The sequence below is a fragment of the Euprymna scolopes genome, chromosome 32 (genome assembly GCF_053919585.1).
Source record: "Euprymna scolopes isolate OS-2025 chromosome 32, ASM5391958v1, whole genome shotgun sequence".
NCBI lineage: Eukaryota > Metazoa > Mollusca > Cephalopoda > Sepiida > Sepiolidae > Euprymna > Euprymna scolopes.
The window spans coordinates 94,753,288-94,769,588 of NC_136513.1; the positions used below are offsets into that span (position 1 = coordinate 94,753,288).

Genomic DNA, 16,301 nt, shown 5'->3' on the forward strand with positions numbered 1-16,301 from the left:
GATATTTGCCGTCCGAATGGTCGAGCTTCAAAACAATGCCAATCTCGTGAAAATCTTTGGCCGCTGTAGAAAGTTTAAGACATACATACATACATACATACATACATACATACATACATACATAGTGACTGTCACTTCTTGACAGAAGAAGATCATCTTTTCCTTGCTTTATTATTGATTACTCAATCATTTTCATGTTATTTTGTAAATATCTTTTCTTTTAATTATATACACATATATACACTTATACACACACACATATATACATGTGGAGATGTGATCAAGATGCATCGATTCCTATTTTCTGTGGGAACGAAAGTGGCTCTTCAGACCAGCCCTGCTCTTATACAGTCTGTTGCAAAGGTCACACTTAAGCTGAGATTGAGGGATTCCAACTGATGCTGCTTTACTGTGGACACTCATATGACGCTTCAGGCCTCCACTCGATTTACAGACCACAGAGCAAACAGAACATCTGTGCCCTGCAATGTTTTCCCCATCAAAGAAAGATTGATCTCCATGTGAACGCTTGTGGCTAGCTAGGCCAGCTCCGGATAAAGTCATTTTACCGCATACATACATACATACATACATACATACATACATACATACACTAACAGACAGGTGAGATTTATATAATAGATTATTTTTCAGCAGAAGAAAACGAGTCTTTTTTCACCGATATTTTCGAAAGTCATCGCGAAAAAATATATATAAGAATATTAAATTTATATGCAGAAATGGCAGGTGATTAAAACACTTATTCAATAAAAATGAACAATAATTTAAATATTTCAAATAATACGAATTATCAATCATCATCTAAAAACTTTCAAAACATGGTTTGATGTAGACGTTTTCATTGATCCAAATATTCACAGCACATATTTTGGTAAAAACTGAGCGGCTTCAAGATTTTCGACGGTTCTTTTGCTTGTTCGTCCCATTTTCTGATTTGAAGGATTAAATCGAAAAATGTACTTTTTTCAAACTCTTCCGCTTCAGATGACGTCATTGGTCCTCCTTGGTGGGCAAGTGTCTGTCTGCTGGCATCAGATAAACCTGGAGATAAAGCAGCCATTGTTAATAATTTCATTAAATATTCAATCAGTAGCAAGTCAAAAATTGAAAATGAATGTTAGCTAATTGCCTAAGGAACCATTACCAGGGAATGCCAATGGGGCTGGTAATGCATTTTTCATATGCCAGAACATGCTAATCCTTGTATGATGTCTTTTCAGAACCTCATTTGACATTGTATCTAACCCGCTCAAAATCGCTTTCATTTAGGATGTAGGCAACCTTCATGTGGTATTAGTTGTAAATATTTGTTATTTAAACTTTTTTTGGACGAGTAGGAAATTAAAGATGCTCTCTTGCTCAATATATTTTAATTTTTTAAAGAATAAAACGGATATATGATTTAATATAAATCATGAAAGAAAATGTGTTGGAAGTTCTTAACTGGCATTTCAGTCTTATTTGAGCCTTTTTCTGGGTACGTATGTTCAGAAAAATATGAATATGTTATCCTCACCTCCCTTTCATTCTTTTGTGGGCCAAAACATGCCAATCCTTGCATGATGTCTTTTCAAAACCACACTCGACCTTGTGTCTAACCTGGCAAATAAAATTCTGTACAAAATCACTTTCATTTAGGATGTAGGCAACCTTCATGTGGCATTATTTGAGCTTTTCTGGATGTGTATGTTTAGAAAAATATGTACTCCTCTCCCTCTCCCATGAATATTAAATATTTTTTGCTGATTTCTTAGAATTTAATATCATTTTGGCTAAATTTATTCAGTATGAGGTGCTAGTGGTTGTGGCTGACACTGGCTGACAACTTGGATGTTCCAAGTTCGAATCAAGGTCGTTCCACAAAAAAAAAAAATCACTATCATTTAGAATGTAGGCAACCTTCATGTGCTCCACCCTTAAGTATTCGATGTCTCTTTAGAAAGAATTCTGACTAGAAAAATATTACAGAAACCAATGCCAAAAATGGAATCTTTGGATATGTACGATATGATGATGATTAATAACAATAAAGGCTGGAGCACTAAACGTTCTGGTTTCGATTCTAACGGATGGTACCTAAGTTATATATATATATATATATATATATATATATATATATATATATATATATATATATATATATATATATATATATATAGTCATCCACATACAGTACTGTTTTACTGTTTCACAGCTCATCAGTGCGGCTAGACAAGCAACTAACTCAAGCCAGGATCGAAACTCGACCACCCAAATGACAATCGGGCTTCTAACCATTGCGCTATACGGCTGCTGCTATGCGGGCAGTGAATTAACAATGTTTTGACATTGTCCAAAGTACCTAAGCTCAATTTGTTTACACAAAAACATTGCTTCATACGCTAATGGTAATTTGTATATCACTTCCCAAATGCTCAACCTGATAGGGAGCATATATATATATATATATATATATATATATATATATATATAACTGTCACCCCTCCAGTCTTAGAAAGGCCTCGTTGACAACATAAAAATTATAAAACATGAAAATAATATTGAAATATTAAAAATTCTTGAAGTGTCATATATTAGAACCCTTCAACACACTATAAATGATGTCACATTCGAGAAAAGCAGTAACGTTCTAAAATGTCTTGCGTAGTTCGCATTGGACGAACTTTGTTAACGGTGTCCACGAACTTTCTGATTTTAATACTCGAATTTTTAATCGACCTATATTTTTAATCGACTTTTCATCGACTCTATATATTTTAACTTATTGCCGTTTACTGTATATTTTAGTTTTCACTTTTTATTCTCATTTTCACTCCTTTGCACTTTTACTTCAACACCTGATGATGATTCGTGGACAAATCGAAAGCGCTCGTGACAACAACAGTTATGGAACTTTTATTAATATTTTTGATTTTGATATAAAAAAGATTATTTGGAAAATCGAAAAATTAAAAAAAAAGAAGAATCATAAAGCAAAGTGTCTCCGTTGCATTTAATAATAATTGCTTGAATGAAAAATTTCAAATATATATATATATATATATATATATATATATATATATATATATATATATATATATATATATATATATATTAGCGTTGGGACGATTATTACAAATCGGAATCGGAAATGGGAAAAAGCGGATATTTTGGGGTACTGGAATCGATATCGGAATTGGTAAAATTTGAGCCTATTTTCCAATGCCAAAATCGATTCCTTTAATTATCTATTTTATTTGATTTTGTTTTTATAAAAAAATCTTCCACTGCTTGTAGTAATGATAAAATTATAAATATCTATTCATTTAATAAAAAATAATAAATATCTATTCATTTAATAATAAAATTACATATATCTATTCATTTAATAATAAAATTATAAATATCTATTAATTTAATAATAAAATAATAAATATCTATTCATTTAATAAAAAAAATATCTATTCATTTAATAAAAAAAATAATAAATATCTATTCATTTAATAATAAAATAATAAATATCTATTCATTTAATAATAAAATTATAAATATCTATTAATTTAATAATAAAATAATAAATATCTATTCATTTAATAAAAAAAATAATAAATATCTATTCATTTAATAATAAAATAATAAATATATATTCATTTAATAAAAAAATTATAAATATCTATTCATTTAATAATAAAATAATAAATATCTATTCATTTAATAAAAAAATTATAAATATCTATTCATTTAATAATAAAATAATAAATATCTATTCATTTAAAAAAAAATAATTAATATCTATTCATTTAATAAAAAAAAAATAAATATCTATTCATTTAATAAAAAAATAATAAATATTTATTCATTTAATAAAAAAATTATAAATATCTATTCATTTAATAAAAAAATTATAAATATCTATTCATTTAATAAAAAAATTATAAAAATACTATTCATTTAATAATAAAATAATAAATATCTATTAATTTAATAATCAAATAATAAATATCTATTCATTTAATAAAAAAATTATAAATATCTATTCATTTAATAAAAAAATTACAAAAATACTATTCATTTAATAATAAAATAATAAATATCTATTCATTTAATAAAAAAAAATAATAAATATCTATTCATTTAATAATCAAATAATAAATATTTATTCATTTAATAATAAAATAATAAATATCTATTAATTTAATAATAAAATAATAAATATCTATTAATTTAATAATAAAATAATAAATATTTATTCATTTAATAAAAAAATAATAAATATCTATTCATTTAATAATAAAATAATAAATATCTATTAATTTAATAATCAAATAATAAATATTTATTCATTTAATAAAAAAATTATAAATATCTATTCATTTAATAATAAAATAATAAATATCTATTCATTTAATAATAAAATAATAAATATCTATTCATTTAATAATAAAATAATAAATATCTATTCATTTAATAATAAAATAATAAATATCTATTCATTTAATAAAAAAATTATAAATATCTATTCATTTAATAAAAAATTTATAAATATTTATTCATTTAAACTTCCAGTAAAACTTAAATCTCTAGATCAACTCCTCACAAGTGTGTTTTTTACGTTTGCGAAAATGCATGGACTTTTAAGATGTGTTTTTACAGTAATCGGGACAAAATAACAATTTTATAGTAAAATATTTATAGATTTATAAAGAATCGGAATCGGTAATTGTATCGGAATCGTGAATTTAGTACAGAATCGGTAATTGTATCGGAATTGGAAAAAATATGTGAATCGTCCCATCACTAACATATATACATATACAGGGTATCCATAAAGTTCGTGTTCACTTTATTTAATTATAACTTATTTTATATTTGCGATAGAAATAATCTGTAAAAAATGTTATAAAGTTTCATGTATCTAGTTTTAAGTATAATTATTGAATAATTTTTCACCACAAAATTCGTAACAATTTTTAGATAAGTAAAAAATAAGTAAAAAATATTTTCTTTTCAGAATCAATTTGATCCCATGGCTTCAATTGAGGAAAAAGTAAACTGTGTCCTTTGGTTGGCTGAATTGAAATCTACTATTGCTTTACAAAGAAAGTTTAGAATTGAATACAATAAAAAAGCGCCTCATAGGAACACCATTGTTAAATGGATGAAAAAATTTAAAGAGACGGGCTCTGCCCATGAGAAACTACGGTCTGGAAGGCCATGTGTCAGTGATGAAAGTGTTGCGACCATAGAAGAATCCTTTACTGCAAGTCCAAGAAAGTCTGTAAGACGGGCATCATTGGAGCTTGGGCTGCCAAAGTCTACTGTGCATAAGATTCTGCGGGCAAAACTTCATATGAAAGCTTCAAAATTCAATTACATCAACAGTTGTTAGAAGAGGATTATTATGCAAGGCTAACTTTCTGTCGCCAGTTCAATGAAAAACTTTGCAATGATAATGCATTTGTGAGTAATTTACTGTTTTCTGATGAAGCAACATTTCACATTAGTGGCAAGGTCAACAGGCATAATTGCCGAATTTGGGGAACTGAAACCCCAAATGAAACTGTTGAACATGAAAGGGACTCTCTTAAAGTTAATGTGTGGCGTGCTTTGGGAATAAATCGAATCATAGGGCCATATATTTTTTTGAAGATCGTGTTATTAACAGTGACAGCTACTTAGATATGTTGCAGAATTACTTTATTCCGCAACTTGAACAATTAAATTTGAAAGATGATACAGTGTTTCAACAAGATGGAGCTCCTTGTCACTTTGCTCGGCGTGTTAGACAGTTTCTAAATCAGGAATTTCCTAACAGATGGATCGGAAGGGGTGGACCATTTCATTGGCCTCCACGTTCGCCAGATTTGACTCCATTAGATTTTTTTATGGGAACATGTGAAAACAATTGTGTATGCAACCAAACCTAGTTCATTGGAAGATTTGAAAGCTAGAATAACTAATGTGATTTCAGGCATTACTATAACTCATTTGGCAAATGTTTTTCGTGAACTGCAAAATCGTATTACCCTTTTTATTGCTAATGATGGAGGGCATGTGGAAAGTTAAATAAAATTTCAATAAAAGCTTAAAAAACATAGATTTACTTCTTTCAAATTCATTTTACAGATTATTTCTATTGCAAATACAAATAAAGTTATGAATTTTTTAAAGTGCACACGGACTTTATGGACACCCTGTATATATATATATATATATATATATATATATATATATATATATATATATATATATATATATATGTATTGTTCGGGAATGAACTCTCAAGGTGGCTAGTCATTGAACGATATGCGATTTGCATGCACGTAATGGCAAGAGACTATAAAAATTATATTGACGGGAGAACGAGGAATGCATTCCTGTTTTAAAGAGAGAACAGAGGGAAGTGGGAGAGAAAACGTCCACTGATTGTTGGTTATATTATTTTTTAAGCAACCATTAACAGTGACAAGATCATGTTGAATTTTTTTATTTTATTTTTTATTTCACTTGTTAAGTTAAAGACTTGGAGGAATGCTATGAGAATTAAAAGTCTGAGAGTAAATATTATCGAAACCAAAGTGATGATTAGTAGTTGTAGTGTTTGAAAGCTCCTCTTGCTCAGTTTGTGCAAGTTAATTTTTTGTGGTACACTGAAGTGTTGGGTACATGTGATGTGCAATGGAATTATGGTAGATTGAAAAATGATAGTCAATTGTTCAAACAAAAAATAGGTGCTGCATACTGAGGATTTAGTCTATGAAACAATGTTATTCTTGTTAAGTGTAGCAAAATGTAGTAGGAAAAATCAAGAACAAAGATAGGGAATAGTCAGTTTCGCCCTGCACCGCCCACTTTTAGAAGAGAGGGATTTCTTGGCTGTAATGACCGTAGAGAAAGAAGAAGAAGGAGACAGGGGGGGGGGGAGGCAGAAGAAAACTCGCTTCTCGCAGATTCGTGGTTCGTCACAAAAAACAATCCAACCACCAAAACCATCTACGCACAATCTGCAAAACACTGCCTGACTGCTTCTCAGCGTCCTGCCTTTATAGCGGCCGGGAATTATATATTTGCATAATCATGCAAAGAGCACACGCGATTTTGCGAGGATTGCATGGGGGCAAAGCCAATAAAAACCCATGGACGCCATCTTGGAACTCTCTTCCACTCGGCCCGCAACACAACAACAGACGTATCCGAGGTAAGCTCTTTATTTCCCCCCATTTTGGTTATTGCCAATTCCGCTACATCAAGCTAAAAACGTGGAAGAATGCTACGGAACATAAAAAGCTGAGATTAAATATTACTAAAACCAAAATAATTATCAGTGACTGTAGTTTTTCAAAGCTCTCCTGCTCAATTTATGGCATAAATTAAGGGCAAACAAATGGTTGGTGAAGGTTATTCAAGCAGAAATGTTCACAGTCATGTTAGAATAAACAACATATTTAGTGATAGATTTAATTTTAAAATAGATGTTTATCAGTGTTCTGTATTGAATTTGTTAATTTTTATTTGTCTTAGAAGCATTGTCCGAAGAGTTCCGTACGAATTATTCAGAAGAGATATTGTATGCTGTTGATTTAGCCTGTGAAGACTTGGAAGAATGCTATGGAATGTAAAGGTCTGAGAGTGAATGTTACCAAGATCAAAGTGATGATCAGTGGCTGTAGTGTTGGGAAAAAAACAAAAAAAAGTCTGGTGCAAATTTTTTGTGATACATTTAAGTGTTGGGTACATGTGACGTGCAATGGAATGATGGTGGATTGAAAGATGATAGTCAATTGTTCAAACAAAATACAGAAATGTTCAAAGTCATGTTAGAATTAACAACACATTTAGTGACAGTTTCAATGTTAAAGTAGAAGTACACCAGGGGTTCTGTATTAAGTTGGTTGCTTCTTATTTGTGTGTCTTAGAATTCTCGTTCAGAGAGTTTCGTATGGGTTGTTTGAAATAGGTGCTGCATACTGAGGATTTAGTCTGTGAAACAATGTTATTCTTGTTAAGTGTAGCAAAATGTAGGAGGAAAAATCAAGAACAAAGATAGGGAATAGTCAGTTTCGCCCTGCACCGCCCACCTTTAGAAGAGAGGGATTTCTTGGCTGTAATGACCGTAGAGAAAGAAGAAGAAGAAGAAGAAGAAGGAGACAGGGGGGGAAAAAGGCAGAAGAAAACTCGCTTCTCGCAGATTCGTGGTCGTCACAAAAACAATCCAACCGCCAATTTTTGTAGTACTTTGAGTACACAAGTGAAATCACTGGTAAGTTGACAGGATGACCAGTTTAAATGCAAGAAGTTTAAGAAAATGGAGATGGACAAAGTATATTTGAATGGTGAAGCTGTTGAGGTTGTCGAGAAATTGTGTTACTTTTTTATACTATTGGAGCACAAGGTGAAGCAGGTGCTTGTGTGATTGCAAGAGTTATGAGTGAATGGAGTAAATTTATTGAACTTGCGTCATTACTAACAAGCAGAGCGTTACCAGTTGATTGAGAAAAGAGTTCATTAGGCATGTGTACACAATATGATGATATATGAAAGTGAAGCCTGGCCAATGAGGGTTGAGGACATGCGTTGCATGAAGAGTAATGATATGATGCATGTGTAATGTGTATCTTAGATTTGTTAACCTCAGAGAAAGATTAAATATGGACAGTATAGAAAGGTGTGTGAAGAAGAGTGGAGTTTGATGGTATGACCACGTTGAAAATAAAAGAATTGTAGATGTAGAACAGTTGAGATAGCAGGTCCAGTTCACAGGGTGGGGCCAAAAAACATGAGAGGGCGTGATAAAAAATGAACTTGAGAGAAAGAGGGATAAATAAATACCTGATCAGAGATAGGTTAGTTTGGAAGTCAGTTTTCTTGATGCCTTCCAACACATGCTATTATATAAAGTTTAAGGCAATGCCGATGGATGAAGACTCAGATGTATATTTGAATGGTGACGCTGTTGAGTTTGTCGAGAAGCTTTGTTACTTTGGTGATACGATTGGAGCACAATGTGGGGCAGGTGGTTGTGTGATTGCAATACTTAGGATGTTAAGTTAGACTTAAAGGAATATGATGGAAAGTTAAGGTCTCAGAGTGAATGTTACCACAACCAAAGTGATGCTCAGTAATTGTAGTGTTGGAAAGGTTTCTAAAAGGGGAAAGTTCCTCTGCTGAATTCATGGAAACGGGAATTGATTACTGTTTTTTAGTAATACAATTAATAGAAGTAATAGTATAGTTTCAGATTCAGACAGACAGATACCAAATCTCCATCTATAATATAAATCTCACCTGTCTGTTTAAATGTATGTATGTATGTATGTATGTATGTATGTATGTATGTAAGTATAAGGGCGAATGAACTCTTTTTCTGGGTCAACGGCCAACTAGCACCGTGTATATTTGTGTGTGTGTATATGTGTATGGAGGTGGAGAGGGCTCCCGTAAGCCGTGGTGAAGGCAACCTTTCTAGGAGAAGCAAATCTCTGATTTAAAAAACCATAAAGCGAAAGACCATTACCCGCATTAAGCTGGTCTGCAGTTTAATTTGTTGCTGGCTATCTTGCTCTTGCTTGTTGCTGAATCTCAACATTTTGAACCGAGAGAGAGACTTAGCTGTTGTACAAAGCTAAGACTCTGTAACATCATATTTGTATAGATACTCCCTCAGACATTTGGGCTCATGGATTTTAAATGTCTGAGGGAATGGCACTCGTCTGACAAGACGTTGCAATCATCATCATATAAGTATGTATGTTTGTATGTCTGCCTAAAACTTTCGACAGAGGCGACGGATTTTCACGAGATCGGTATCGTTTTGAAGCTCAACCCTTCAGACAACAAATATCAAAAAATTGGCTACAAACATTAATTCCTTTACCCTCAACTGGGCATTTTTCTACAAGGAGGGATCGTTTTTTTTTTCGCCGATATTTTCGAAAGTCATCCCATCTTTTTGATTGACTAGCCTTAATTTAAACCTTCACCATTTCCAGTTTGGCGATGGACGCACCGGTAAAGACATCACTTTTTTTTTTTTCACATTCTTTTCCTCCTTTGTGTTACGGGTTCAAGCCTGTGTGTCTACTACCACTTTTTTATTTTATTTTTTTGCTTAACACACACCTCCAAGCACCCGGGCAACGCCAGGCACCCTGGCTAGTCTAATATATAAAAGGCAAAATGTGTGTGTGTTTGTATGTTTCGCAAAAACTTTTGACACACGCGATGGATCCTCAAGAGATCAGTATCGTTTTCAAGCTCAATCCTTCAGATGATAAATATCGAAAAATTGGCCAAAATCATTCATTCCTTCACCCACAGCTGGGCAGTTTTCTACAAAGAGGGGTCGTTTTTTCGCCGACATTTTAGCAAGTCATCGTCACCGTTGGATTGACTATGCTTAATTTAAATGCTCTCGACTTCCAGTTGCGCAATGGAGACATCAGCTTAGACGTTAGTTTTTTTTTCCTCCTTCGCATTATGGGTTCGAGCCTGCCTGTCTACTATCACTTTTTTTTAAACACCTCCCTACTACCTACAACCTACTATTATTTTGATTCCCCCCCCCTCCTCCCGCTACTACCATTTTTTTTACCCCCATCGGGGTTCCTTCTGACACCTTCACACACCCTGGCAACACTGGGTACCTCCACTAGTCTAATATATAAAAGGGAAAATGTGTGTGTGCCTGTATGTTCACCAAAAACTTTTGACAGATGCATCACACTGTGACAAAATCAGTATTCTTAGAACAATTGACCTCTCGGATAAAAAACATCTAAAAATTGGCCAAAAAGATTAATTCTGTGTTGGCCGATTTTTGCAAGGAGGGGTCACTTTTTGCGTCAACATTTTTGCAAGCCATACACCTACCAATCCCAACATGTGGTTATAAAACATTATTCCGAAGTCCCGTGACGTCATAAGTCCCGTAACGTCATAAGTCCCGTGACGTCATAAGTCGCTATTTTCACCTCCTTTTCCTTTTTCACATTACAAGTTCGAGCCTGCCTACTGCGGCTAATTATTTTTTTCCCGCCTTTTTTTTTTTTTTTTTGAGACACTAGCTGCTATTTAGATTGAAACAAAAGTTTTTTTTCTTTTTGGGGGTTGCTCAATATTCTTTGTATACCACCTCTCTCCACATGGGCAAGGCCGGGTAGCCATGCTAGTTAGTACTAAAAGTACAATAATACAATTTATAGAAGTAGTAGTATAGTTTCGGTTTCAGACAGACAGATCTCTATTATTGATAGACATTGAAGTAGAATTTAGCAATCACTGGAGAGAATCCGAGATGAAGTTCTGGTTGCATCTTTCACGTTGTCTTTAATTAATTAATCGAAGATGAAGAAACTGATTAGAATGGGAACGATGACCTGTTGTCATCATCGTCGCCATTGCCGCCCCTTTTATTGTCTTTCTGATGGGGCAACAAATCTCAATTTCTTTTGAATTATTGGTAATCAAAAACAATCGAGAAACTGACATCTTAATATTGAGTTCAGGCTCACCTAAGGAAACGTATTCATTCATATCTCTCTCTCTCTCTTTCTACTTATCTATATATATAAGGCACATGGTGTGTGTGTGTGTGTGTGTGTGTGTGTGTGTGTGTGTGTGTGGTTGTTCTCCATGGACTCCGAAACTGCTGGGTCGATTTATAGAAATTTCACAAAAGTATAATTAATGTGTCTGTGAGTGTCCTTAGACAGCTTTTTGTATTGGAATGCCTCTGATAAGTATCGAAAATCGTTGACCAATAGTTGAAAAATCTAATTAAAAAAAAAAGGGCAGTCTGATTTTGAACTTATAAAGTCTAACACCACAAGTGCATTTGAGATGCTTTATCACCGCACAAGAAGAAGGGCAGGAAATATAAAATTAAAAGTAGATTCTTTGATATAACAGGGCTGTTTAAAACACAGTTGAACTATGATACTTGACTTTAGCACTCTAAACTTCATTAGAAGCCATTCTATAACAATATTTTTTATAAAATCCGCAGTAGGTTCTTTGGTAAGATATAGTCGCATTGAAATGAATTTGAAATAACGATGATAATGAATGTTTGTGTTTGGAACATAACTGAACCATGATACTTGACTTTTGCATTTTAAACTTTAATTCAAGCCATTATGTATAAAAATAAATTTATAAAATCAGCAGTAGATTCTCTACAGTGCAATGTAGACTACAATGTATTATGAATTAAGTCATTGCAGGAAGGCATGCAAAGCGTTCTCTTGATGCACCACAGTGAGTCCCCAATTAGAGTAGGCAATCAATTGATTCGATTAAAAAAATGGGTAATTTCACTGATTTCGATGACAATAAAAATATGGTGTGGAACATTCGTTGGTCCTCGTTCAGTTTCTGGCGATATATAAATATATTTATTATTTATATTTATTTCCACAGTTAAACAACGCCGCAGCTCACACGAGCCATGCAAAGCAACTAACCAGATTCCAAGTGTGATTCGCAAAGAGCCAGAATATCAAAATCCGTTTATTCTATGAAAAGATAAATCTAGCAGCAGCCACAGCTTAGATCCAATAGATCGTCTGCAATTCTTATAGTGTTTCTTTCACTATTCACCTGATACAAATCAATAACCATTGCCCTCAAGTGGCTATTAGGTCTTGATGAATGATGAGCTGTTATTTAAATAAAACAACATTAAAGACGTTTTGTTTTGGTTCTCATTTTTTATCAAATGACTTCATGACACATAACCATAAAAAGCAACATCATGCATAACCATTTAAGAAACCTTCATATGTGTTGCCCGTAACACAATGTAACAAATCGAATCACTTGCAAAGGCATTCGTTTGTGTCCTGTAATCATTTGACCAGCGTGAAGAAAAACGTCCAAGGATGGAATACTGCTGCCATATCTGGGCAGGAGCTGCTAAAAACAGCCTATCCTGCCTTGACAGAGTACAAAATAGACTTTGTGGTTTAATGGGGGATGCCCTTTTCTCTACCCTGCAACCTCTCTCCCACAGAAGAGACGTTTGTGAGCCTATCCTTGTTTTATCGTTATTTCCATCTCAGGTGCTCGTCTGAACTCCAATCTCTGGTCCCCCCTCGCCAATCTTTCACGAAAAACACCCATCTAGCTGAATCCACTGTGAAAAATTTCCCCCACTCTTTATCTGTGCCTAAATCAAAACGTAGATTCCATGAACAAAGCTTCTTTCTTAGAACTGCACACCTGTGGAACTCTGTTCCGTCTGCCTGCTTCCCACCTGACTACAACCTGGATGTCTTCAAGTCCAACGTTAACAAATTCCTAATGAACCACCCCCTTAAGTAAACACTTCATCAAATCTCCACACTAACGTAATGTACTTGCAATAACCCTTATCCCTGAGTGGCTTCCGGGCCTTGATAAGTGGTGACCACTGTGTAAAAAAAAAAAAAAAACCCTCAACAAACTTACCTTCAAAATACGGTGGATTTTTGAAAACTAAATATCTTTTGGCGTCAACATGGTGAAGGACAATGTCTGTGATTTGCGTGTCAAAACCAAACTGGGTCAAATAGTTGGCACCTACGATTTCATGGTCTTTGGTGCCAAGAATTTGTCCATCTGTTGACATCATGCTAGCCTGTCCATCCAGGCCGACAATATGGCCGATGTCATGGAAAAAAACCCCTAAAATCACCTGGAAAGAAAACAGAAATGCAATTTGGTAAGTCAGAAATGCATTTTCAAAAATAGTGGGTATGCCATGGATAGACAACGTTTATGTATGGATGAATATGAACATAAACCAAATGAATACGTATATCATATAGTTCAGTCAAAATATGACAGAAGCTCAAACAAGGTGCTAACAAAGGTTTTAAACTTGCATATTGGGTATGAATAACCTCTCTTTCAGATAAAAGAAAGTTTACGGCAAGTAACCTTGCCAAAAGGGGTCAACGGCCGCCATTTTTAAAATGCAACTTAACAATATTAAAATTTCAAGGCATAAAATTTCTGACATTTCCTGACAAGTACGCCTATTATTCCTGATAATTACTGGCAAAAATAAACGTTTTTCCGACAAAAAAAAAACCTTTATGAAATTAGAAATAAAAAAAATTTGTATGAAAATCCACTTAGGGCCCACCCCAAGCCAGCTTGACATTTTCTTGGTGTTTTAAATTATAATGATAGGTAACTATGTGCTTAATTAACTAACACGAGAAAATGACTAAATCTTGCCATTGTTATCATGTCTTTTTATTTCTTATACAAATATGATTATAAAAGGTACAAAAACAGACTAAGAAGCCTTTTTCAAGGCAACAATTTTCACATCAATTCCTTACATTTCATAAAAAATAAGTACAAAATAAGTACAATTTACAATAAAGGAATAGTCGAATGCTGGGGCAAGGCTCTTGCATAACCACCACAGACCAATTTCATATATGGACCAAAGAACATTTCTTGTCAAGAACTAGTCAAAGGTAACTTCATCATCATCATCAAGATCTGTTTGTGGTGAGTTGGTGCAGTGAAGACCTTTGCAGTTATAGTTTCAACAGTGAATGACATGTTTCCTGCAACTGCATCTTCCTGTAGTACACCCTGAAGTACAGTTACACCTAATTATAGTCAACAAATTTACAGGACCAGGTACCAAGTCAGTCTTGATTGGTTATAATTTACCATCTGAAGGTTTTCAACCTCACTCGTCAGGTTTTAGCTGGTTCCTATCTTTCCATTCCCGAATTCGGAAGTAAACTCAAAGACTAGAATTTCGTAGCTGCTCTTGTTGGCGGCAATGATTTGGTTTCAAGATACTTTGAGCTTTTTGCAACTTTTTTCTTAAAGCGTCTCAGTCGGAGATGATTGATGCTTTCTCCATCATTATCATTGTACAGGTGCACTAAAGCATTCTCCCCAGTTTTTATAAGCTCTTCTGCACTGCTACCCTTGCCAAACACTTCAGCCAGTTTTAGGAAATTTCTATTGTTCACCACCTTTTGAAGGAATGTTGCCTTCCCAATTCCATGAACCCAGCAGTGCGTGGATGAAAAGAATGTTGGAACAGACCACATCTCCCAAAGATTTCCTCATCTCTTTGATGTTCCAGACTTTCACATTTTTTGCACTAACCTTTGATTGTGGCGTGAAGATGTTGTGACCATCATCTCTATCGGCATGATAACATAGAAGGACCAATAGGTTAGTGTCATCTGCTATCAAAATGGTTTCTCCTATCTGTACCATTTCCAGAGCAGTCTTCACAATCAATACGTCAGCATCTCCAGCTGCTTCTCTTTTCCATCAAGTTGATGGACAATTGTTTGTTTTGTTGATTAGTAAGGAAAACATCCTTTTTTAATTTGAACACTATTAAAAGGGTCAGTGACACATTAACACCAACAGAGCCTTCTGCGCGGCATTGGTGAGTCACATCTTTAATGGATGGATACTGATCAAAGACAATGCATGCTTTTCCATATCTAGTTGTTACATATCTGCGGTATTGGGAACAGATCTCATCAAATGTGTGACCTTTTTGCCATGGGAGGCGTTGAAGTAGTGTTCCACCATCTAAGAGATAGTCTGGATCTGAAAACTGGGGACTTGATTATACAGGGGAAGTCAGTTCCCATATTGCGTCTGCCAAAGCCGAACTTTTTTTTTTTGCCTCTCGTAGTAGTTCGAAATAATCAAAAAGTGCAGGTGGGTAACCACAAAGCTCACATTGAAAATGTTATTGCTGCTGCTGATTTGAGGGTTCATTGGTCGATAGCACACACAGTCTCTGGAATAGAAATTGTGTATCAGTTTTAACTGCGTCATCTTGCTGAGCAAAATTTTGACGCATTTAATTGCTTGATCCTTTTTTTTTAAAGTGTACTCATGGACATTTTCTCCAATCATTGAAGCTATGATTGCTTCTCCTATGGAGTTTGCTCTGTCCGCATTCACCTTTTTGTCTCCAGTTACTCCACTTGAAATGCTGTGAATGAACGGATCTTCCATGAAAAGGTCAAATGTCTGGAGAAACGCAAGGAGCTTCGATGTATTCCTTACATCTTGCTTTTATCTTGTTGAAATAGCCTCCTGGTGCTGGTCACTAGTGCCATGACGAATTCTTGCTAGTTCTTGCATTGTAAACTTAATTTCAACACATACTGGCAGTGATAGCATCCAAACCAATCATTGGATTTCGCACATTCCTCTGCCATGAGTAAGACCTTCAGACGTCTTCATGCTTCTCATTAGCATCTGCTCAATAACCAGATCCATCGACAAGCCAGCCCAGTAGTGATTGCTCCATCGAATCA

General features: G+C 33.9%; 1 protein-coding gene across 1 annotated transcript in view; it reads right to left on the bottom strand.

Moving 5' to 3' along the window:
* Positions 1-734: 734 nt before the first annotated feature.
* The window catches only part of LOC145256125 (1-hydroxy-2-(trimethylamino)ethylphosphonate dioxygenase (glycine-betaine-forming)-like), a 69,304-nt gene continuing 53,737 nt past the window's right edge, over positions 735-16,301 (bottom strand). The window contains exons 2-3 of the mRNA XM_080114709.1: positions 13,447-13,672; positions 735-1,062 (exon numbers count right to left, since the gene is read on the bottom strand). Of these exons, the coding sequence (XP_079970835.1) occupies positions 860-1,062; positions 13,447-13,672 (429 nt within the window). The 3' untranslated portion in view covers positions 735-859. The remainder of the gene's footprint in view (positions 1,063-13,446; positions 13,673-16,301) is intronic.